At 40.1% G+C, this 23,079-nt stretch overlaps 1 pseudogene and 1 gene segment (V, D, J or C); both read right to left on the bottom strand.

The window, feature by feature from the left end:
* Nucleotides 1–3,852: 3,852 nt before the first annotated feature.
* Nucleotides 3,853–4,544, bottom strand: LOC147365065 (T cell receptor delta variable 1-like). The segment is given in 2 exon segments: nucleotides 3,853–4,181; nucleotides 4,393–4,544. Coding segments are annotated over 2 exon segments (363 nt in total).
* Nucleotides 4,545–20,462: 15,918 nt separating this feature from the next.
* On the bottom strand, nucleotides 20,463–21,109 carry LOC147365064 (T cell receptor delta variable 1 pseudogene; annotated as a pseudogene).
* Between the last annotated feature and the right edge of the window lie 1,970 nt (nucleotides 21,110–23,079).

Here is a 23,079-nt window from a genome sequence, read left to right as displayed (position 1 = left end):
CACACAAGTCAACACCCACTACTATTGAAAATATAGGAACAACTAAAAATGAATTCATTTGAGCTATGTAGGAATATATTATTTTACTATATTAGCAAAAGGTAGAAAAAAAACAAACGTTTTTGTTTCTTGGGTTCTTTGACTTTATTTTTTGAGAAGGCTGTACGAAACATTTCAAAGTGGCATTTTAAATAATAACAAAAACTAAAAAAATGGAAACCAAAATATGAAGAATCTAAAAATAAGTTTTTTAGCCTATTGGCTCTTTTCAGAATTCTTAATTTTAGAAGATTATATCTTGACCATATGAGGTGAAGTGATCTTTCTTTGCTTGATGAAAACCAAAATAGTGTACTTTACTTACTTTTAAAAAGTCAAGAGAATTTGATGAAAGGCTAACGTCTCTGCATGATGAATATTCCCAACAATCCAAAAATAAAAGAAAAATTCCCAAATCTAATAAAGGGTATCAATGAAAATATCAAAGTCAATATTACTCCCTACAGGATCACAAACAAGACAGGTACTTCTATTCACTACTTCTATTCACTGTCCTAATGGAGGGCCTCGGATCAAACCAGGGAAGGAAATAAGATATATTAAGTTTGAAAAGGACAAGCAGAACTATTTTAATTTACAGATCATAAGTTTATACATGTAGAAAATACAAAGTACCTCTAAACAAGCTGTTTAAGAGCTAGAACCTGTTAGTACATTGATACAATCACCAAACACAAAAATCAATTTTATTTCTACTGCTACTGCTAAGTCACTTTAGTCGTGTCTGACTCTGTGCGACCCCATAGACAGCAGCCCACCAGACTCCCCCGTCCCTGGGATTCTCCAGGCTAGCAAAAGCATTAGAAAATGCAATTAAAATGTCATTTATCAAATGCTTGGGAACTAATTTAATATAAGGTATGCAAGACCTCTTCTTGATTCCTCTCCAATAAGTCTAGAATAGTTTTGATTTGACAGATAAAAATCACATAGGAGATGACAAATGTCCTCACTTCTGAGGTCTGGGGTAACTAACATAAATCATGGCCTGGTACTCAGTGGTGACCAGTCCTTGCCACCTACAGACACTAATGTCAGGAAAGACCATTTCCTAAGGCTGCTCAATGAAATAGTGTTTTCAAAACCCCAAACAAGAGGTTGGTACCATCTGTTTGGCTGTTGAACTAAATCTGTTCTCATATTGACAGGTATCCTAGCTCTGTTCTGGCTATTTCAGGGCATAATTAATTCCCTGTATCCACATTTTTCTTAACCCAATTAGTCCTAGCTCTGGATTTGATGCTGGGCATTTAGGTCAATTAAAGTAAAAAAGCTATATGAAATAAAAGATAAAATTGTTATAAGTAGCCCTGCTTCCCAGGTGGCTCAGTGGTAGAGAGTCTGCCTGCCAACCAGGTGGACTATTTTTATTTACACATCATACGTTTGTACATGTAGAAAATACCCCTGCATTGGGAAGATCCCCTAGAGAAGGGAGGGGCAACTGACTCCAGTGTTCTTGCCTGGGAAATCCCACGGACAGAGGAGCCTGGCGGGCTACAGTCCATGGGGTCCTAAAGAGTTGGACAGGACAGAGACTAAACAACAGCAACAATGCAAGTCCTCTACAAAAATCTTAACATTAAAAAGATTAGAGAGGACCTAAATTAATGAAAGAAATTAGAGAGGACATAAATAAAGAGGTTATGGATCTAAAGAATCCATATGTTAAGATGTCAATTGTCCTAAATGAATTTATAAATTCAACACAATCCCAATCAAATTACCTCAATCTCTTGTAGTAGAAGCTATTCTATAACTTATGTGGAAGTGCAAAGACCTAGAATAAGCCTTGAATAAGACAAAGAAAACATGACTTGCATTTCCAGATTTCAAAGTGTGTATGAAGCCCCAGTAATTAAGATAGAATGGTCTGTTGATATGAGGATAAAATAAAGAAGTCAATAAACAGAATCAAGTCCAAAAAGAGGTCATAATACATGTGCCATCAATTTTTTTTTTTCTCTAAAAGTGCCTATGCAGCTCCACTGGGGGAAAGTTGGTCTTTCTAGGATAATAGCTAGAATAATTGGCAATTTTTGTTTTTTGGAAGTAGCATTGTTTTGTAGCTTTCTGTGTATAAGTTCTGTACATGTTTTCTTAGATTTATGCCTAAGGATTTAGGGTCTTTCTTGAGCCATTGTAAATAGTATTATATTTTTAATTTAGGTATCCACATGTTTACTGATAGTATATAAAAATGCATTTTATTTTATGTGTTTACCTTATATATCCTGAGACCTTCTGAACCCACTTAATGGTTGTAGGAGTTTTGGAGGGCATATTCTTTGGGATTTTCTACATAGATAGTAAATAGTGGTGATTTGACTGCCTTTCTGGCTTAAAAGATTGTTTATATATTTATTTGCTTTGCTGCACTGGCTACAACGTCCAGCACTTGCTGAAGCAGAGTGATTAAAGTAGATATTCTCCCTTTGTTCCCTTCCTTAGGGAAAAGTATAGTCTTTTACCAGTAAACATGCTAAGAGCTGTTGAGGAACTTTTCCATTATTCCTGTGTTTCTTAGAGTTTCCACTATGGTTGACTATTGGATTTTGGCAAATGCTTTTTCTACAAATTGCTACTGCTGAACTAGCTCATCTTATTGTTGACTCATAACTCCTCCACTTCCCGTGAGATGTCCTCCTCATCTTCTTTGTCTTGGGCCAAGTATGTGTGTAGCATGATGGCAAATGACACCCACTTCTCTTCAAGGTCACCCAGTATTGTGAGACTGAAGGAGGTGAGGGACAGACAAGTCTGTGGGTTCCAGTTGTCCTCATAGTTCAAGTGTGACTTTGTCTGTCACGGTTTGTCCACACTTTTGTCCCCATCAGACTTTCCTTTACAAATGTTGCCTTCAGTTCAGTTTTGTTCAGTTCAGTTGCTCAGTTGTGTGCGACTCTTTGTGACCCCATGGACTGCAGCACGGAAGGCTTCCCTGTCCATCACCAACTCACAGAGCTTACTCAAACTCAGGTCCATTGAGTCAGTGATGTCATCCAACCATCTCATCCTCTTTCGTCCCCTTCTCCTTCCACCTTCAATCTTTCCCGGTTTCAGGGTCTTTTCCAATGAGTCAGTTCTTCGCCCCATGTGGCCAAAGTATTGGAATTTCAGTTTCAGCATCAGGCCTTCCAATGAATATTCAGGACTGATTTCCTTTAGGATGGACTGGTTGAATCTCCTTGCAGCCCAAGGGACTCTCAAGAGTCTTATCCAACACCACAGTTTAAAAGCATCAATGATACTCTAAGCTGACTTAAAGTGAATTCAGGCTCAACACCAGATACGAAGATAACAACTTTGTACAGACTCGTCCACCAGCTCTAGCCATTGCCTGAGTTCTAATCCTGAGAACTAATCTCTTATTCTACATCACACATGGTTCTGCTTTTCTGATTGTGCCCTGACACAAAGTCTAAGAGGAAACGATTAAGGAAATAGTTTTGATGGTGATTCCACACAACTAGACCCAGGTTTGTGATGAAGTAAAACTGCCAGTTTAAAATATAATGGGGCACGTTTTCAAATTTAAACAACTTTACACATGTTCTGTACAGTTGATTTAAAGTCAAAAATTCAAGTGGAGAATATATTAGTAGAAAATTACTCTGGACACCTGTTTCCAAATAACGTAGAAGGTGCCTTTAACTGGAACTAAATCTTCTGATCCAGACCACAACTTAAATAACCACAGGACTATCATTTCTTGTCTGGGGTCTGTGGGTGTGCATTTCAGCTGGGGTCCTGCAGCAGGGGGGCTCTCTCTTACTAAGCTCCGGGGTTTTTGTACAGCTTTTCCTATTACTTCAAGCACTGTGAGTCACTGAGAGCACAGAAGTACTTTGCAGAGTCTTCCAGTTTTAAGGCTGAAATGGTGAGGCTGATGGATTTATCTGCTTTCTTAAAGTTTACAGAGTAGCGGTCTTTCCTTGCATTTGTCACTTCTGAACCCTGACGAATAACGTAAGTCATCTGTCCACTGGGAAGTTGCTTGTACCAGTAAAGGTAGTAAGTGCTCCAACTTGTTTCATACCGACAGTTCAGGGTGACTGACTGCCCCACATGGCTGGATACATCTGACTGGTCTTGAGTAACTTTCTGGGCCACACCAGATCCTGTGGGGGAAAAAAAAATCAGAAAACAAAGATGGGGCAATGAATAAAATAGTGTAGGAGTTATTTAGGATCCAAAGGCAAAAAATTGAAATCATAGATGTCTGCTTTTCTCCAGTCCTCCTTTCCTCCCCAAGTCCCTGTGAAGCTCCACGCGCCTGTGTGCAGGCCTTTCACCCTGAACACTCCCACCCATGTTTGGAAGCATCCCTACCAGAGAAGGTGAAGGCCAGGAACACCCAGAGCAGACTGGAAAGCGGCATGAGGCATGGATTTCCCTGCGCAAATGTGCTTAGTTCTGCCTCAAGCTGAGAGTTCAGTGTCCTTGAGTGCCTTGCAGCACATATACATACTACCCAATACCTGTGTGACTCCCCTCAACAGGAAGTGGAGGCTGTCATGTTCACAGACCACGTGGTCTGTGCATGCATGGGAAAAAGTCTGGCTCACCACAAACCTTTACTTTGTCTGCTTGTCTTTCCCTGGTCATTAAATTAGGCAGATCCTGAAAGAAGGCATGAAAAAAAGCAATCAGCATTAAAATTTGAGCAGAGGAGAGCTGAATATTAGACAAGTTGATGGCCATTGATAATTTTTCAGCAAAATAGTTTTGCCATCCTGTTTAAGATATAATTTACTATAGCCTATGAAACTTTCTGTAATCTACTAACAGGTCATTCATTTAGACTATTCTTACTTTTCTCCATCCAGAAGGTAATGACTCTTTTAAAAAAACTTGCAGATCTTAGGCTTCTTGGCGAATGGAAATTTTATTCAAAATCAGTAATATATCACTGTCTTTGTATTGAGTTTTGTGACTCTATTTAGGTTTTTCAATAAATAAAATTACTTCACCATGAAATGACAAAAAAATCAGTTCATCTGACTTTCAGCATCTATTCAGTTTTAAATTTTGAATGAAATTATACAGGAATAAAATATTCTTTTGAAATTGAGTCTTATTTATTAGACTTTGAGGGAGATCAGGATATTCAGTCCTGTCCCCTCCACATATAGAATTGCATTTATTAGACCATGTGTCCTGGAGTTGTCCTGATGTCACATTTTCTATGTCATTGGTCCAAAATTTTCAGTCTCACTTGTTAGTGGCTCATTATTTTTCTCTTTGTAAAATAAATTCAAGATAAGTATGCCAGATCTTTCTGTGACATAATGCTATAATGTTCTCCTACAAAACTTGGTATCTACAGGTTTTAAACACATTTTTGTTGTTGTTCAGTCACTAAGTCATGTCCAAACTTTGTGACCCCATGGACTGCAGCACCTGATGCTACACTGTACTTCAATATGTCCCAAAGTTGCTCTAATTCATATGCATTGTGTCAGTGATGCTATCTAACTACCTCATCCTCTGCTGTACCTTTCTCCTCCTGCCCTCAATCTTTCCCAGCATCAGAGTTTTTCCAATGAGTCAGTTCTTTGCATCAGGTGGCCAAAGTATTGGAGCTTCAGCTTCAGCATCAGTCCTTCCAGTGAATATGCACGGTTGATCCTATTAGGACTGACTGGTTTGTCCTCCTTGCAGCCCAAGGGACTCTCAAGAGCTTTCTCCAGCACCACAATCCAAAGGCATCAATTCTTCATCATTCAGCCTTATTTATGGTCCAATTCTCACACCACACATGACAACTGGAAAAAACATAGCTTTGATATTACAGACCTTTGTTGGCAAAGTAATGTGTCTGCTTTTTAATATGCCATCTTAAGCTTCTTGGGGACACAAGTGTTTAAGAACACGCCTGCAAACTCAGGAGACATAAGAGATGTGGGTTTGATCCCTGGGTCAGGAAGATCCCCTGGAGGAGGGCATGGCAACCCACTCCAATATTCTTGCCTGGGAAACTCATGGACAGAGGAGCCTGGAGGGCTACGGTTCACAGGGATGCAGAGCCAGACACGAGTGAAGCAACTGAGCCCACCTGCTGGTTTGTCATATCTTTTCTTCCAAGGAGCAAACATCTTTTAATTCCATGGCTTCAGTCACCATCCATAGGGATTTTGGAGCCCAAGAAAGTAAAATCTGTCATTACTTATATTTTTTCCCCTTCTATTTGCCATGGCAAACAAGTAGAAAAGGAAGTATAGACACAGTCTTCAAGACAGTGCCAGTTCTTAGAATTTAAGTTCAAAAGAACTCATTAATGAGTGATGCAGGGAGGAGAGTTTATATGAGGTTGAACCATCTATTCTTCTGTCCCATATGAACTCTGAGTGACAGGCAGCTGATTTCCTGGTTTCTAATTATTTACAAGGAAGCAGGGGAGACCACAAATGCCCAGAGCAGTCTGGGGAACAGCAAGATAATACATATATTATATCTGTCAGTATATTATATTTATCACATGTTTTATATCCACCTTTTTATGCATAGTTGTGAAATTGATCACATTTGTAAATTCTTATTACCACCACTAAAATTAAGATACAGAACCATTCCACCACCCTAAAGAACTTGCTTTGCCAGCCATCCTCACCTCTGCAACCCTTGAAAACTGCTGATGCCTTGGTTTCCAATTATTTGTAACTAGGCAGAAGAGACCACAAAGGCCCACAACAGCCTGGGGAGCAGCTTGATATTCTAAAATATATATGCTAATATAATAATTACATATGCATACCAGGAAATTTATACTGCCAAAATTTTATTAAAATACAGATTGTGATCTGATACCTCAGTTTTATATGCACTTTGGTTTTGATGCATAGCTCTGTGAAACTTTATCACATGTATAGGCTCTTGTTACCACCATTAAAATCATGACATAGAATTGTTCCATCTCTCTAAAGAAACCCTCTTGGCACACCCTCCTGAGGCCTGCAATTCTTTACAATCCAGGTCACTACTGATCTCCTTTCATCTCTGTATTTTGTCCTGTTGAGACTGTTGAATAAGTAGAATCACACTATGTATACAATCATAATAATCCAGTAAGTGTAATCATACACCATGTAGCCTCTGAGGTTGATTGTTTTTTACTCAGCGTAACATCCTGAGATCCATCTGCTGCTGCTGCTAGGTCACTTCAGTCGTGTCCGACTCTGTGCAACCCCACAGATGGCAGCCCACCAGGCTCCCCACTGGGATTCTCCAGGCAAGAACACTGGAGTGGGTTGCCATTTCCTTCTCCAGTGCATGAAAGTCAAAATTGAAAGTGAAGTCGTTCAGTCGAGTCCAACTCTTCGCGACCCCGTGAACTGCAGCCCACCAGGCTCCTCCGTCCATGGGATTTTCCAGGCAAGAGTACTGGAGTGGGGTGCCATCGCCTTCTCCATATATGCAATCTTCTCCATTGCATATATCGATAATGTTTACCTTTTAATCACTACAGACTGTCCCCAACTTAATTTAGGATAATTCAATTTAGGATTTTTGACTTTACAGTAGTGCCAAAATGGTATGAATTCAGTAGAAACCATACTTGGAATATTGAAGTTTTACCTTTTCCTGGGCTAGCAACATGCAGTGTTATGTTTCCTGGTGATTCTGGGCAGCAGCAGTGAGCTGAGCTTCTGGCCAGCCTCAAAATCATGAATGTAAACAACCAACACATTTACAGCCATCTCATACCCATATAACCATTCTGATTTTCACTTTCAGTACAGTACTCAACACATTCATAAGATTTTCATCATTTTAGTATAAAATAGACTGTGTGAGACAATTTTTTCCCAATTGTAAGCTAATGTAAGTATTGGCCACATTTAAGGGATAGCTGAGTTGGTAAAGAATTTGCTGCAAAGCAGGAAACCCTGGTTTGATTCTTGGGTTAGGAAGTTCCTCTGGAGAAGGGATAGGCTACCCACTCCAGTATTCTTGGGTTTCCCTTGTGGCTCAGCTGGTTAAGAATCCACCTGCAATGCAGGAGACCTGTGTTCGATCCCTGGATTGGGAAGATGCCCTGGAGAAGGGAAAGGCTACCCACTCCATTAGTCTGGCCTGGAGAATTCCATAGACAGTCCACAGGGTCACAAAGAGTTGGACATGACTGAGCAACTTTCATTTTCAAGGAAGCTAGGTTAAATATATTATTAGATAGGTTATCATTTTTAAAGGTTTAATTTATTTTTATTGAAGTATAGTTTCTGCAGTGCAGCAAAGAAAATCTGTTATACATGTATACATTTATCTCCATTCTTTTTTAGATTTCCTTCCCATATTAAGTGAACTTTTGACTTCCTACTGTTTCAACTTAAAATGACATTGCAAAATAACCCTACTGAAGTTGAGAAAGATGTATAAGTAGTATCTCATTGTGTAAATGTACTACAGGATATTTATCTGTTCATTCAGTGAAGATCACTGGTTAATTTCCAGTACTAATGTACATATTTTTGTGTGAACATAAAGTTTTCCTTTCTCAAGCATAAATACCAAGGAGTGTTATTTCTGGGTTGTTCAGTAAGTGAATATTTAAGTTTATATGAAACTCTTGGATTGTTTTCTAGAATGACTGGGCCATTCACCCGCCAGCAATGCATGAGTGATCCAATTTCTCTGCTTCCTTGCCAGAACTCGGTATTGTCAGTAATTTTCATTTTAACCCTTGTGATAGATGAGAAGTGGTTTCTCTTTGTAATTTTAATTTGAATTTCCCTAACTTAGATAGCATATTCAAAAGCAGAGACATTACTTTGCTAACAAAGGTCCGTCTAGTCAAGGCTATGGCTTTTCCTGTGGTCATGTATGGATGTGAGAGTTGGACTGTGAAGAAGGCTGAGCACCGAAGAATTGATGCTTTTGAACTGTGGTGTTGGAGAAGACTCTTGAGAGTCCCTTGGACTGCAAGGAGATCCAACCAGTCCATTCTGAAGGATATCAGCCCTGGGATTTCTTTGGAAGGAATGATGCTAAAGCTGAAACTCCAGTACTTTGGCCACCTCATGCGAAGAGTTGACTCATTGGAAAAGACTCTGATGCTGGGAGGGATTGTGGGCAGGAGGAGAAGGGGATGACCGAGGATGAGATGGCTGGATGGCATCACTGACTCGATGGACGTGAGTCTGAGTGAACTCCGGGTGTTGGTGATGGACAGGGAGGCCTGGCGTGCTGGAATTCATGGGGTCGCAAAGAGTCGGACACAACTGAGCAACTGAACTGAACTGAATATAATTTTAGGGGTATATTCCTTGGATTTTCTACATAGATAATCATGTTACCAGCAAATGGTGGCAGTTTTACTTTTTCTTTCAATTCTATTAGATTGTTACATCTACTTTCTTTATTGCACTGGCTCCAACATCTAGCACTGTATGGAAGGAGTGATGAGAATGGACACTCTGGTTTTGTTCTCTTTATTAGAGAAAATCATAGTCTTTTACTAGTAAGAATACCATTAGCTGTTGAGGAGATTCCCCACTCTTCTTGTGTTGCTCAGAGTTTTCACCATAACTGACTACAGAATTTTTGCAAATCCTTGTTTTATGACTAGATTAATATGATGATATGATTTTTCTTTTCTACCCTGTTAACATGGTGAATTCCATACATTGATTTTCAATATTAAAATGTCTTGCACCCTTGCACTTTCACTTTTCACTTTCATGCATTGGAGAAGGAAATGGCAACCCACTCCAGTATTCTTGCCTAGAGAATCCCAGGGACAGAGGAGCCTAGTGGGCTGCTGTCTATGGGGTCGCACAGAGTCGGACACGACTGAAACGACTTAGCACCAACAGCAGCAGCAGCACCCTTGAAAGAAATTACATTTGTGCTCAGTATGTTATTCATTTTATATATCAATGAATTTTACTTGCTAAAATATTTTCAGAAATTTGTGTCTATCTTCAAGATAAAAGATATTTCCCTGTAGTTTTTGGTTCTTTATGGTCTTTGTCTGATTAGGGTATCAGGGTAATATTAGCCTCATAAAATGAGTGAAGAACTATTTTCTTTCTATTTTCTGCAGGAAATTGTGTATAAGTCAATGTTTGACAGAATTCTTCAGTAACACAGAGTCTGGGGATTTTTTTTTTAATTAAAACTTCAATTTCTTCATAGACATCATGACTTAAGCTATCTCTGGCCCCTGCTCTGAGGAGAGATGAGGAGGAGCGATCGCTGGAGCCCACAGTGAGGTTTGGGGACAGGCAGCAGGTGCTTCCAGAGCACTGTGCCCTGCGCAGAAGTAGGTTCCTGCATCTGAGAGCTGGGCAGCCGTGAGGTGCAGGGAGCTGTGCTGTCTGGTCTCTCCAAGCCGATCTGTCAGTCTCTGCTCTGTCTTCACTTTTCCACCCTTAGCTATTATCATCAAGAGGGCAGGACTGCCCCCAGGGCTCTGCTTATACCACCGTAAATTTTAAAATGTGCTTGAGGAATTGCAGTATGTGGTGAAGTTCTCTCCTTCTTGCAGAAGCAAGAATTCAGGAAAATGCTATATCTGTTATCCATTCATTTCTGTTCAGAAAAGCAATGAGAAGTAACAGAGAAAGTCTGTTTAGATGTTTATTCTCTCAGCTATAATGGTCTCTTTCATTCTTCTTGTGTATTTTCTCCTTCTTTCCACATCTCCTTCCCCAACTCCCTCTGTCTCCCTCCCACATTTTAGTTGTTATGTTTTTCTCAACATCCTGTTCTCAGTCAGAAAATCCCACTCCTACAGTTGCCTGCAAATAAGATTCCTCTGTGCTGAATTTTCTGGGATCAATCAGGGAAACCCCAAACTCACGTGATAGTTGTATCCATAAGATCAACACTGGTGCTAACAGTAGCATCTCCCTTTTCTTCCTCTTCGGAAAGAGTTGCTGAATCTGCCTGCTCCTAAAAGGGTTTCCCTTGTATCAGCTTCTTCCAGACCTATAGAAATGTATTCTATACTGCCTTTTGGAAAGAAAATAGAAAAGAGTAATTACAACTTGAGACAGCCAATCAGACTTACTACCTTATAACCTGCCCGTCTTCCCCAAGGAGTGTCTATGTTTGCAGATGCTGCCCCCCTGTGACTGGATCAATAATTGCTGATCCAGTAATACCTGGTAAATAGTGGTTACTCAAACATTTGTTGAATGATAAATAAATGTGTATGTTTGCATATGTGAGAATTTGAATGCAAATGTCCCAAAGAGCAATTTAAAAGTGCCCTTCCATGAATGTAAACAGTCAGGAGTTGCTTGTAGCTATTTAGAAATGTTACCTTTGGAAAACTGTGTGAGCCCCAGTAGCCCTAGTTCTCCCATAACAAATCACTACAAATTCGATGGCTCCAAAAAACAAGAATCGGTTCCCTTCAAGCTGGAGGACAGAAGTCTGACAACAAGGTGTCAGCAGGAACATACTCCTTCCAAATGTTCTAGGAGAGACTGCTTCCTTGCCTCTTCTGGCTTCTGGTGGCTCCATGTGGTCCTTTGCTTGTGACTGTGTACTTCCAACCTCCTCCTCCATCGAGAAGACTTCACAAGGACTTCCTGGTGAGGAAGGACACGCTTCTCACCTGTGTGTCTCTTAAAAGGACACTTGTCACTGGATTGAAGCCCCATCAGGACAATCCTGTATGATTGGATTTTGATACCCTTTGCTTAATTACATTTGAAAGGTTCTTTGTTAAATTTAAGTTCACATTCACAGTTTCTGTGGGTTAGGATGTGAATGTATCTTTGGGGCCGCCCTCCAACCCACTATAGGGTCCTTAATGTCTTTGAAGTGTTGCCATGTAATTATATGAACAGTAGAAATCTCAAAACTTTCAAGTAAAATCTGAATCTGAATTATTTTATATATAGAAACAAAAAGAGAAGCAGGTTTAGGATGTAATGGAAAAGGAAAATCCCATGAGTTAACAAAGTCCTTTGAAATGCACATCATTGGGATAACTTTTCCTTTTCAGGCATGTTGGATTTGAACTCCAAATGAAGACAAATCTAGGAATGCTGTGTTGGTGAAGGCTCCACTCCCACCCTAAAAGAGCAAGGGGTCTGGAGCAGCATTTGGGGATGTTTTAAAAGTTCCCTGGTCTTCATGCAGATCAGGAGCCCTGCTGCAGTTTACACAGAAGGATGTAAACCAAGACAGAATAGTCACCCACTGGAGAAGGTTGCCCTTTCCCAACTCACACCATCATATTTACTATAGCCTATCTCTGGGTCTTGGAGATATTTGCTAAATGAACAGAAGAGAACTTGACTGTGCTTTGGTTTGTGGACTAAAAGGAATCTCTTCATGCCTCGTAGGAAACAGTTTGAATGAATATAAATATAAGATGGCCCTCAGTTGCAAATATTCCTGTCAAACCATCTTAAGAGGGGACCAGATCCAAGAATATTTATAATTAAATGTTAGCAATATTATCCTCTGAGATTTCACATAAGAAGTAATGTTGCTTGACCTGGGCTGTAAAGGTTGAGTACATATAAGTGGTTTAAACAAGTACTGGGGAAAAACCATTCTGACCAAAGAGGACAGCATCTGCAAAGGTTCAGATTAAGGAAAGAGCTTAATACTAGCATAAATGGTTTTATTTTAAAGTGGCTGATGTACATCTAGAGTATGTGGCAGAGAAGGGTGAATGAGAAAACTAGAAGTAACTCGGGGGAAAACTGTACATTGCCTTGTAATTCTTAATATAACATTTGATCTTTACAATTTCTGATGGTTCCTCATTATCCAAAGATGAGCAGGAAGCAAACTAATTATAGGAATTGTATGTGCATATATATATAATATATATATATATACACATATATATGTTATTGTTGTTCAGTCGCTAAGTAGTGTCCAATTCTTTATGACCCCATGAACTGCAGCAAGCCAGGCTCCTCTGTCCATGGAATTTCCCAGGCAAGAATACTGGAGTGGGTTGACATTTTCTTCTCCAATACATATAGACACACATATAATATATATATAATAAGTCTTTGGTCATGTAGAAGTCAGATTCAAAGTGTTAAGAGTAAAGGCAGGAAGAGAGTTAAGAGGCCCTTGCAGTTATCCAAGTGAGAGGTGCTAAATGCTTGGATGAGGGGAGCTGCAAGGAGTATAGAGATGAGGAAGTGGGTGTGGGTGCTATTTGAGAAGTAAACTGACATGACCTTGATGATTATTAAGGTCTATGTGCTTCATTAGTACTCTGGTGCCAGTTTGTCATTTGGAACATGTTTATTATATCAGCTCATGTGGAAACTAGTGGACAAAGTTGCACACTAGTCACTCAGTCATGTCCAACTCTTTGTGATCCCATGGACTATAGCCTACCAGGCTTCTCTGCCCATGGAATTATCCAGGCAAGAATACTGGAATGGGTAGTCATTCCCTTCTCCAGGGTATCTTCCTGACCCAGGGATCGAACACAGCTCTCCTGCATTGTGGGCAGATTCTTTATCATCTGCGCCATCAGAGAAGCCCAATATGATATTAAACTGGTGGGTTATTTGGAAATCTGCAAAATGAGCATAGGACCATAAAATTGATCAGATTCATATACCTGGAAATTACTAAGTAAGAAACTCAGATTCTGGAGTTCTGTTACTTATTCATTATCACAGTTACAATATAAACTAGGGGAGAAACCAAGTTTAGTAATGAATTTCCCCTATCAATACTTCTTCCAGATATTAAAGCGATTTTTAAAAATGCAAACAGCCACATAGTAAAGAAATGAAATACAGATGTCCATGTAGTGGAAAGTTTGAACTAAAGCAAAACCAGAATCTCCAATGAGTTAAATGAGACAGAATTGACTGTTCTGGTATAAAACATGCAGACTTCCATACCATATGTGTAAGACAGCATATCCCCATATTACATTCATGCACATAAGGAAATACCATAAAGCTCTTAGGATGTAGCAACAGTGAAGGGTAACTATTACCCAAGCATAACCACATTATTTTAGAGAGGTTTGAGTACTATCCAGTTCACTTGGGATCATGGGAAAAGAGGAGGCTAGGAACTGGAATTAATGATATGGCCAATGTACTGGTGGCAGTGGAGATTAGTGATGTTTAGGAACAGTCCAGTTAGTTGAGGAAGCTACAGTGACTGGAATGCCTGTTTATGTATGTCTGCATTTCCCCCTGATTACCAAAAACACTGTCATTCATTGAATTTCCCTTTTCCTCCAGACAATGGCTCTTCATCAATGCTGGTCCCAGAGCAGCAGCAGGCATGGGTTTGGGTATGGGCTGCAGAGGGCTGAGGGGCACTGTGTGGAGGCACAGAGGTATGTGGTTGAGTCTTCAGGCTGGGATCTTCTGAGGTACATGGAGCTGTAGCCCTCCTTAGTATTCAGAGTGACTCTCACTCGTCCTTGCTTCTTTTCATCCCCATTTACACTTATTACAATCAAGTTCTTGGGGCCCTTTGCAGGTTTCCATATGTACCAGTGTAAAGCATAGAAAGAGCTGGAAGGGAAAGTGCAGGTGAAATTGGTGCTTTCTCCTTCCTGAACCCACAGCAAGAGAGGATGCTGTTCCACAGTCAAGAGCCTGCTCACTCCTGTTCAGAAAGACAAGGTCACACATACAAAGTGATGTCTCTACAGAGTGTTCATTGCCTTCACACATTCCCAAATATTAGAATCTTGAGGTGCCTGACTGCATCTCCCTCCTTCCCCATCACCACCCAGACTGTTCAGAATGTCTTCAGCAGCCCCAGGACTTATGGCCAAGATGAAGCCACAGAATCAGCCATGAGGCTGGCAAAGTGTTCCTCTCCATTTATCCTGATCAAGTATCCTCAGCAGAGGAACGTTCTGCAGCCTAGATCTGTGAAACATGCTTTTTCAGAAAATAGGTTTCTGTACCTGGTTGCCCAACCAATCAGAGACAAGACCACATACATGTGCTAGAAACACACCAACCATTTCTGCCCTAGAATCAGTTTCCTGTGGTTCAAAATGAGGGATCAAAGACTGCTTTCTTGAGACCAACTTCACAAACATTGAGATGAGCTCACTACACAAAGAGAACTGACAACCTTTCAGAAGTGGGCTGCTTATCATGGACTGCTACTATTCACCTTCAGAGAGTGGGATGGCAATATGTGACGTGAATCCCGCTTTGGTTAAGAATCTGTATATGTATTTTAAACAAAATTTTTAAAACTTTTAGATTCCCCAAATAGAAATGTTCACACATAATGTGCTGAATTTTGTTTTGCTTCATGTACATTATTCTAATATGAAAGTCACACAATAGAGTTAGTATTATTTCTAATTTACAAATAACAAAAACTGAAGCTCAAAGAGTTTGGGTGATTAACTCAAGGTGAAATATCAGGGAAATGGCATAGTAAGAATTAGAACACTTATCTATCTGGTATGGAGCCTATGGTGTTTGGAATCTGTCATGCCCCTATGTTTGTGATATTCTGTTAATATTTTAAATGTCAGAATAATATATTTTAAAAATAATAGGAGTCTGCTTGTTGATTTTCTTTCTTTTTTAAAACACTTTTGTTGATGTCAGTCATTTTTAACATCTTTATTGAATTTATTATATTACTTCTGTTTTTTTTTATGTTTTTGTTTTTTGGAGACAAGGGATATGGGATCTTAGGTCCCTGAGCAAGTATCATACCAGCACAGCACCCACTGCACTGGATAAGTACTTCAAGGACAATACAATACTGTATTAAGATCGAGAGTTACTCTTGGAATAAGGAAAGGCCTGTTCTCTAAATAAGGCATGGAGGGAGGGCTCCACTCTGACACTTACACTGCAACACCAGGCAAGGTACTGAACCTCTCTCATGTTTAATTTCCATTTCTGTGAATAGTCAGTATCCTTCTTCTGGGCACCGGGCTCACAGTGGCATTCATCATCTCATCCACTTCTCCTAAGAACCCTGCATGGTAGATTCTATCAATATCCACATTGCAGATGTGAGGAAACTGAAGCATAAAAATAATTAAGTGATACTCCCAAGATCACTCAACTAATGAGTGGTAGGTCTGGAAACAAAATCAAGTCTTCCATCTCAAGCACTGTTACACTGCCTCCCTAAAGTAGTGTGGACCCAACCAACTTGAAGGGTTAGGATAAGAACCGAGTGAGAACACATCTGAAAACCACCTCGGACAGCACTGCCCCAGCGTGGGCTCTCAGTCAGCTACAGGCAGCGCACAGAACGCTGTGGACTAGGAGCCAGACTCTCAAAGGAGTTTATCCACAATATAGAGCTTAATATTTTTGAGGTATATTTGGCAGTTTAAATGGTAGATTTCATGTATTTTCATAAGTTTCCATGGTTTATCATGTTCTTACTGTTCAGGGAAAATCAGTTCGTTAGGGTGTTATATTGAGAGATTGAGATGTTGTTGTTGGAATGAGTCTACCAAGCAGTGTTTACTAGGATTGTTTAGTTTTTTCCCCATTATTGAGTCTTGCTCCCATTCTCAGAATATTTCTATACTATATTACAAGAAAGGACAGAGGAGTAGAAACAATTTCACTTACCAGAAGAAGAAGAAAAAAAAAAAAAAAAAAACCCTTTGTGCAATACTTCTGAGCTTCCTTTCCAAGGTAGCCTATTACTTGCCAGTCAAAATCATCACATGCAAGATGTTACAAGAAAACATGAAGATACTTTTTAGCCAACCCAATATTTGTCATTTGAACTCAATTATTTTCACATCTGGTAAAGTAAAGTGAAGTCGCTCAGTCATGTCTGACTCTTTGCGACCCCATGGACTGTAGCCTACTAGGCTCCTCCATCCATGGGATTTTCTAGGCAAGAGTACTGGAGTGGGTTGTTATTTCCTTCTCCAGGGGATCTTCCCAACTCAGGAATTGAACCCTGTCTCCCGCATTGCAGGCAGAGGCTTTAATCTCAGCTACCAGGGAATCCTCATATCTGATAGGCAAAGATTAAAAACCAGCCAGTTCTCCCGAATCTTCCCTCTCCTATGATTTCTGCATTGAGATGTTTACTGACTTTGGTTCAACAATGGCAGCCCCAGTTGTGACTAGCATGAATGAGTACATGCTTATTCGTTCAATCTTTGAAACCCTTTGGACTATAGCCAGCCGGGGTCCTCAGTCCGTGGGATTCTCCAGGCGCATAATACACATGACTAGGCTTCCCCACAATTTAATCCATGATGACTAGAGGGCGGCAAGGAGCCCAGGGTAAGCGTCACAAAATATTTAGCAGGACACCAGCTGGTAGTGCTTCCGCTTTCATTCTTGCTACGCAGTTGCTGGAGCCTGATTCTCTGGAAATGCAAATAGTAACATTAAGATAAAGCACTTACAAAGGTGTGACATTTGAGTTTTCAGAGGTGAACCATGTAAATGTTATGAGGGATAGCGTCACAGCAGAGAGGGCAAAGGCAGGGGCACAGGTCTTGATATACAATATGCTTGGAGTGTTAAAGGAGTACTATCTCATCTTTTCCTGTAGCCTCTTGTTTTTCCAGGCACACTACAACTAGCAAACTTGCTGAAGCATTTAGCACTATTAACTGGCTAGTGGAAGATTTCCTCATCTACTGATCCTGGGGCAATTTGTACTTAGATTTGGCATCTTCTTTCCTAGTTGCCTTTAGGTTCCAGTTTAGACTTGTAATGTCACCATCACTGAGACATCCAGCCACCTGTCTTAGATCCAAGCCTTTCTCCATACCCAAATCTTTCTCTTGAGAAGTCCTGTAAATGGTACACTCTGGAAGACAATAAAAGTTTGAGACACTTCTCAGAGGAAAATTATGTCTCATTTCTCAAATATTTAAAAAAATTGAAATAGTAAAACCTGTCTCTTATGGTTTTTATACTTAGATAATGGCTGGGAGGGATTGGGGGTAGGAGGAGAAGGGGACGACAGAGGATGAGATGGCTGGATGGCATCACCGACTCCATGGACGTGAGTTTGAGTGAACTCTGGGAGTTGGTGATAGACAGGGAGGTCTGGCGTGCTGCAATTCATGGGGTCGCAAAGAGTCGGACATGACTGAGCAACTGAACTGAACTGAAAAATAGTGAAATCAAGGACATATTGCATGTTTACTAGCTGTTGGATATAATATTTCTGATTTGGATCTCTAAGATATTCCCATACTTATTAACTCTTTTCTCTCCTTATTGATTTATGAGCTTTTAATATATCCTGCATTTGTGTCCTTACTCAGGACTGTGTATTGCATATATAGCCTTCCAGTGGGCATTGACTTTCCACTTTCTTAGCAGTGATTTCTAACAAACAAAAGCAATTTAAAAATATACTTTCATGCTCATAAGAAGCTCCTGTGAAACTTACTTGTTTTCTTTAGAAACTTTAGAAATGCTTACCATTTGTGACTGCTATTGCTTGTAATGAGAAGTCAGGTATCATTCTTTTTTTTTTTTTTTTTTTTTACGTTTTCCAGAATACAACATATCAATTTCCCTCAGTATTAGCAAGATTTTTTTCCACTAAAATAGACCCTTGGATTTGTCTTCAAACCTCTGCAAACTTCTGCCAAAACTACAGTAGTGGACTTGCAGAATTCCTTATTTATCTTTATGACGTTCCACATAGCGTTGCTCCTGAATAAAGAGCTTGTTTTATAGAAAGTCAAGTACAACAGTGAGTGAAGGTTCCTGCTATGACCAAAGAGATTATGGAATGGATCCATTTAATTCTCCAGGGCAGAATACTGGTGTGGGCAGTTGTTCCTTTCTCCAGGGGATCTTCCCAATCCAGGGATTGAACCCAGGTCTCCCGCATTGCAGGTGGATTCTTTACCAGCTGAGCCACAAGGGAAGCCTGAGAATACTGGAGTGAGTAGCTTCTCCCTTCTCCAATGGCTCTTCACAACCCAGGAATCAAACTGGGCTTTGATGCTTTCCTGCACTGTAGGCAGATTTTTTAGCAACTGAGCTATCATAGAAGCCCAGATAATGGACGAGTTAGTTATAAACGCCATTTACAATCATGTGGTCATTTGCAGTAACAGAAACTATAATAGTTATGAAGTTATTTACATTTTACATGAATGTATTTATGTACACATTAGCTATTTTTTACCTTCCCTCTCCTGTTTGCCTGCCTGTAGTAATAGAAAATGTGCTACTACAAGCTAATCTTATATCTTACATTTTATCTCAGTAGTTAAGATACAAGATTCAGTGGGAGAGTGTGATTCAGCTAGAAAGGAAAGAACATCACCCATATATGGGTAAATGAACCTGGTATTCTCTTTGAAGGAGAGAGCTTGTTTTGTTTGAATGAAGAATAATTGCATCATATTAACAAGAAACACAGTTTCCCTGTAGTCCTTATTAAAAGTTGTGCTGTTCAAAGAGGTACTGATGAATGCCTAGTTAAGAAGGAGGGAAGTTAACTAGTTAAGCTATTATGGTAGCTTAGTACTGTCTTAGCTTAACTATCTGGAAATCTATTTCCCAGAATTTACTTCCCTCTATTGTTCTGGGTTAGGGTTGGCCACAAAACAAATTTGTGTAAGATTTGGAAGGTACTTGTGATGAAGTAGCCATATTTTCGTGTTCTGCAGGTTGGTGCAGGGCCCCTGGGACTATGGCAACTCATAATGTTGCTGCTGCTCTGATACTTCAACTTCTTGTAGACTCAGAACCCCTCAAACTCCCACCAAATCTCTTACTCATTTTCTCTTTATATTAGACCAGGTATGCATGTAGCATGATGGAAAATGACATCCACTTCTCCTGAAAGTCACCCACTACTGTGCGACTGAAGGAGGTAAGAGACAGACAAGTTTTAGAGTGTCTTGTGGGTTCCATTGTCCTCATATATTTCCGTACACGTCACAGTTTGTCCATGCATTTGTCCACATCCAACTTTCCTTCACAAATGTTACTCTAGTTGACTTCCAGTGAATTCAAGCTCAACACCAAATACAACAGTTTTTATGAACTCTTCCACCAGCTTTAGCTATTTCCTATGTTCTAATCCTTATAAATAATCTCTTGCTCTACATCACTGGTGGTTCTCCTTCTCTGGTTGTGCCCCAACACAAAGTCTGAGGGGAAAGGACTAAGAAAATGATTTTCATGACAATTTAAGTTTCTAGACCCAGATTTGTGATGTGAGCCTCTTTAGGTGAAACTGCTATTCTATGTATTATGGGGCAAGTTTTCAAATTTAGACAACTTTACACATGTTCTGTGTGTTTGATTTAAAGTCAAAAATTTAGGAGGAGAATGTATCAGTAGAAAACTACCCTGGACACCTGCTTCCAAATGACCTGCAAGGAGCTTTCTTTTAGTATTAAATCTTCTGATCCAGACCACAGAGGAAGCAACCGCAGGACTACCATTTCTTGTCTGGGGTCTGCAGGTGTGTATTTCAGCTGGGATCCCATAGCAGGTTCTCTCTTATTCGCTCTTATTAAGCTCTGGGGGTTCTCTTATTAAGCTATAGGGATTTTGTTCAGCTTTTCCTATTACCTCAAGCACTGTGAGTTCCCAGAGAGTGCAGAAGTACTTTGCAGAGTCTTCCAGCTGTAAGTCTGAAATGGTGAGGCTGATGGCTTTACGTGATTTCTGAAAATTTATGGAGTAGCAGCCATCCCTTGCATTCAGGCTGTAAGAACCCTGACCAATAAGGAAAGTCATCTCTCCACTGGCAAACAGCTTGTACCAAAAAATGTTGTAACTGCTCCAGCTTGTTTCATAGCGACAGTTCAGGGTGACTGCCTCCCCAGCTTCTCTGGATATGTCTGGTTGGTCTTGAGTAACTTTCTGGGCCACACCAGATCCTGTGGAAAAAATCAGAAAACAGAGATGAAGCAGTGAATAAAATAGTGTAGGAATTAGACTCATTTAGGACTCCAAAATAAAAACCAAACTGAAATCATAAGACGCTTGCCTTTCCCCAGTCCTCCTTTCCTCCCAAGTCCCTGTGTGCACACCAGCACCTGTGTGCAGTCCCTTCACCCTGAACACTGGCACCCACGTTTGGAAGCCTCCCTACCAGAGAAGGTGAAGGCCAGGAACACACAGAGCAGACTAGAGAGCGGCATGAGGCATGGAATCCCCTGCACAAATGTGCTGACTTCTGCCTCAAGCTGAGAGTTCAGCATCTCTGTGTGCCTGGCAGCACACATTCATAGTACCTGTTCCTGTGTGACTCCTTCAAACAGGAAGTAGGGTTTGTCATGGTCAAGGTAACGTCGTCTGTGCCCAGATGGGAAAAATAGTCTGATTCACCACAAACCTTTACTTTGTCTATTTTTCTTTCACTGGTGATTAAGTTAGACTGAGCCTTAAAGAGGGCTTCACAAAAGTAGTTATTAGTAAAAATTTGAGCTGAAGGGTATCATAGAACAAACAAATTGATAATCATTAATAAATATTCAGCAGAATAATTCTGCCATCCCATCAAAAGTAGGATTGGTTTTTTAACTTTTTGTTGGAGTTTAGTTGATTTACAATGTGTTACAGAAAATGAAATGTCCATCAGCAGAGGAATGGATAAACATGTGGTACATATGTGCAATGAATTGTTGCTGTTCTTTAGTTGCTAAGTCCTGTCTGACTCTGTAGCCCATTATGCTCCTTTCTCCATGGGATGTCTTAGGCAAAAATGTTAGAGTGGGGTGCCATTTCCTTCTCCAAGGGATATACCTGACCCAGGGATGGAACCCACATCTCCTGCTTGGCAAGCAGATTCTTTACCACAGAGCTGCTGGGAAAAGCCCACAGTGAAGTCACTCAGCCATGAAAAAGAACAAAATAATGGCACCTGCAACAACATGAGCAAAGCTACAATAAGACTTAGTAGAAGCTATGGACCCTTCCTGTAATCTGCTTACTTACTAGTCACTCACTTAGCCTATACTTACATTTCTTCATCCAAAATCTAAATATTCTATTTAAAACTCACAGGTTTTTGGCCTTCTTGAAGAAAGGCAACTTATCCAAAATTTTTAATGAATTTTTCTGGGTTTTAGAATTTTAAAATATTATTAAAATACAAATGATAATCTGATACCTCAGCTTTATACGCACTCCTTTTTTATGCATAACTCTATGAAATTTTTTCACAGGTGTAGGTTTTTATACCACCACTAAAATCATGTACAGAATTGTCCCATCTCTCTAAAGATAACCATTTTCACACCCTCCCCATCCCTGCAACTGGTGATGACCCCTAGCAGATATGGATCTTTTCATCTCTATATTTTTTCTTTTTCAGAATTCTATGTAAGTAAACTTATACTTTATATATGCAGTCATAATAATATCTTAAGTGTAATCATCCACTATGTAGTCTTCTGAGACTGACCTTTTTCACTCGGCATTGAGATCCATCTTGGCTATTCAGTCAGTTCAGTTCAGTCACTCAGTCATGTCCGACTCTTTGCCACCCGATGAATTGCAGCACGCCAGGCCTCCCAGCCCATCACCAACTCCCGGAGTTCACTCGAACTCACGTCCATGGAGTCGGTGATGCCATCCAGCCATCTCATCCTCTGTCGTCCCCTTCTCCTCCCCAATTCCTCCCAGCATCAGAGTCTTTTACAACGAGTCAACTATTTGCATAAGGTGGCCAAAGTACTGGATTTTCAGCTTTAGCATCATTCCTTCCAAAGAACACCCAGGACTGATCTCCTTTAGGATGGACTGGTTGGATCTCCTCGAGGTCCAAGGGACTCTCAAGAGTCTTCTCCAACATCACAGTACAAAAGCATCAATTCTTCAACACTCAGCTTTCTTCACAGTCCAACTCTCACATCCATACATGACTACTGGAAAAATCTTGGCTATTAACATGTATCAATAGTCTGTTTCTTTTTAATCACAACAGACTGTCTTCAATTTATGATGAATCAACTTTTGATTTTTGACTTTCTGGTGTGGAGAAATCTATGTATGACTTCACTAGAAATCATACTTGGAATTTTGAATTTTAATCTTTCCCTTTGCTAGCAACATGCTGTATTACATTCTCTGATGATTCTTGGTAGCAACAGTGAGCTGAACTCTCAGT

This window comes from Bos grunniens, chromosome 10 (assembly GCF_055505025.1).
Source record: "Bos grunniens cultivar Pamir isolate PY7600 chromosome 10, Bosgru_T2T1.0, whole genome shotgun sequence".
Lineage (NCBI taxonomy): Eukaryota > Metazoa > Chordata > Mammalia > Artiodactyla > Bovidae > Bos > Bos grunniens.
Note: the sequence above shows the minus strand (reverse complement) of the source record. Positions and strands in the feature narration are given on the sequence as shown.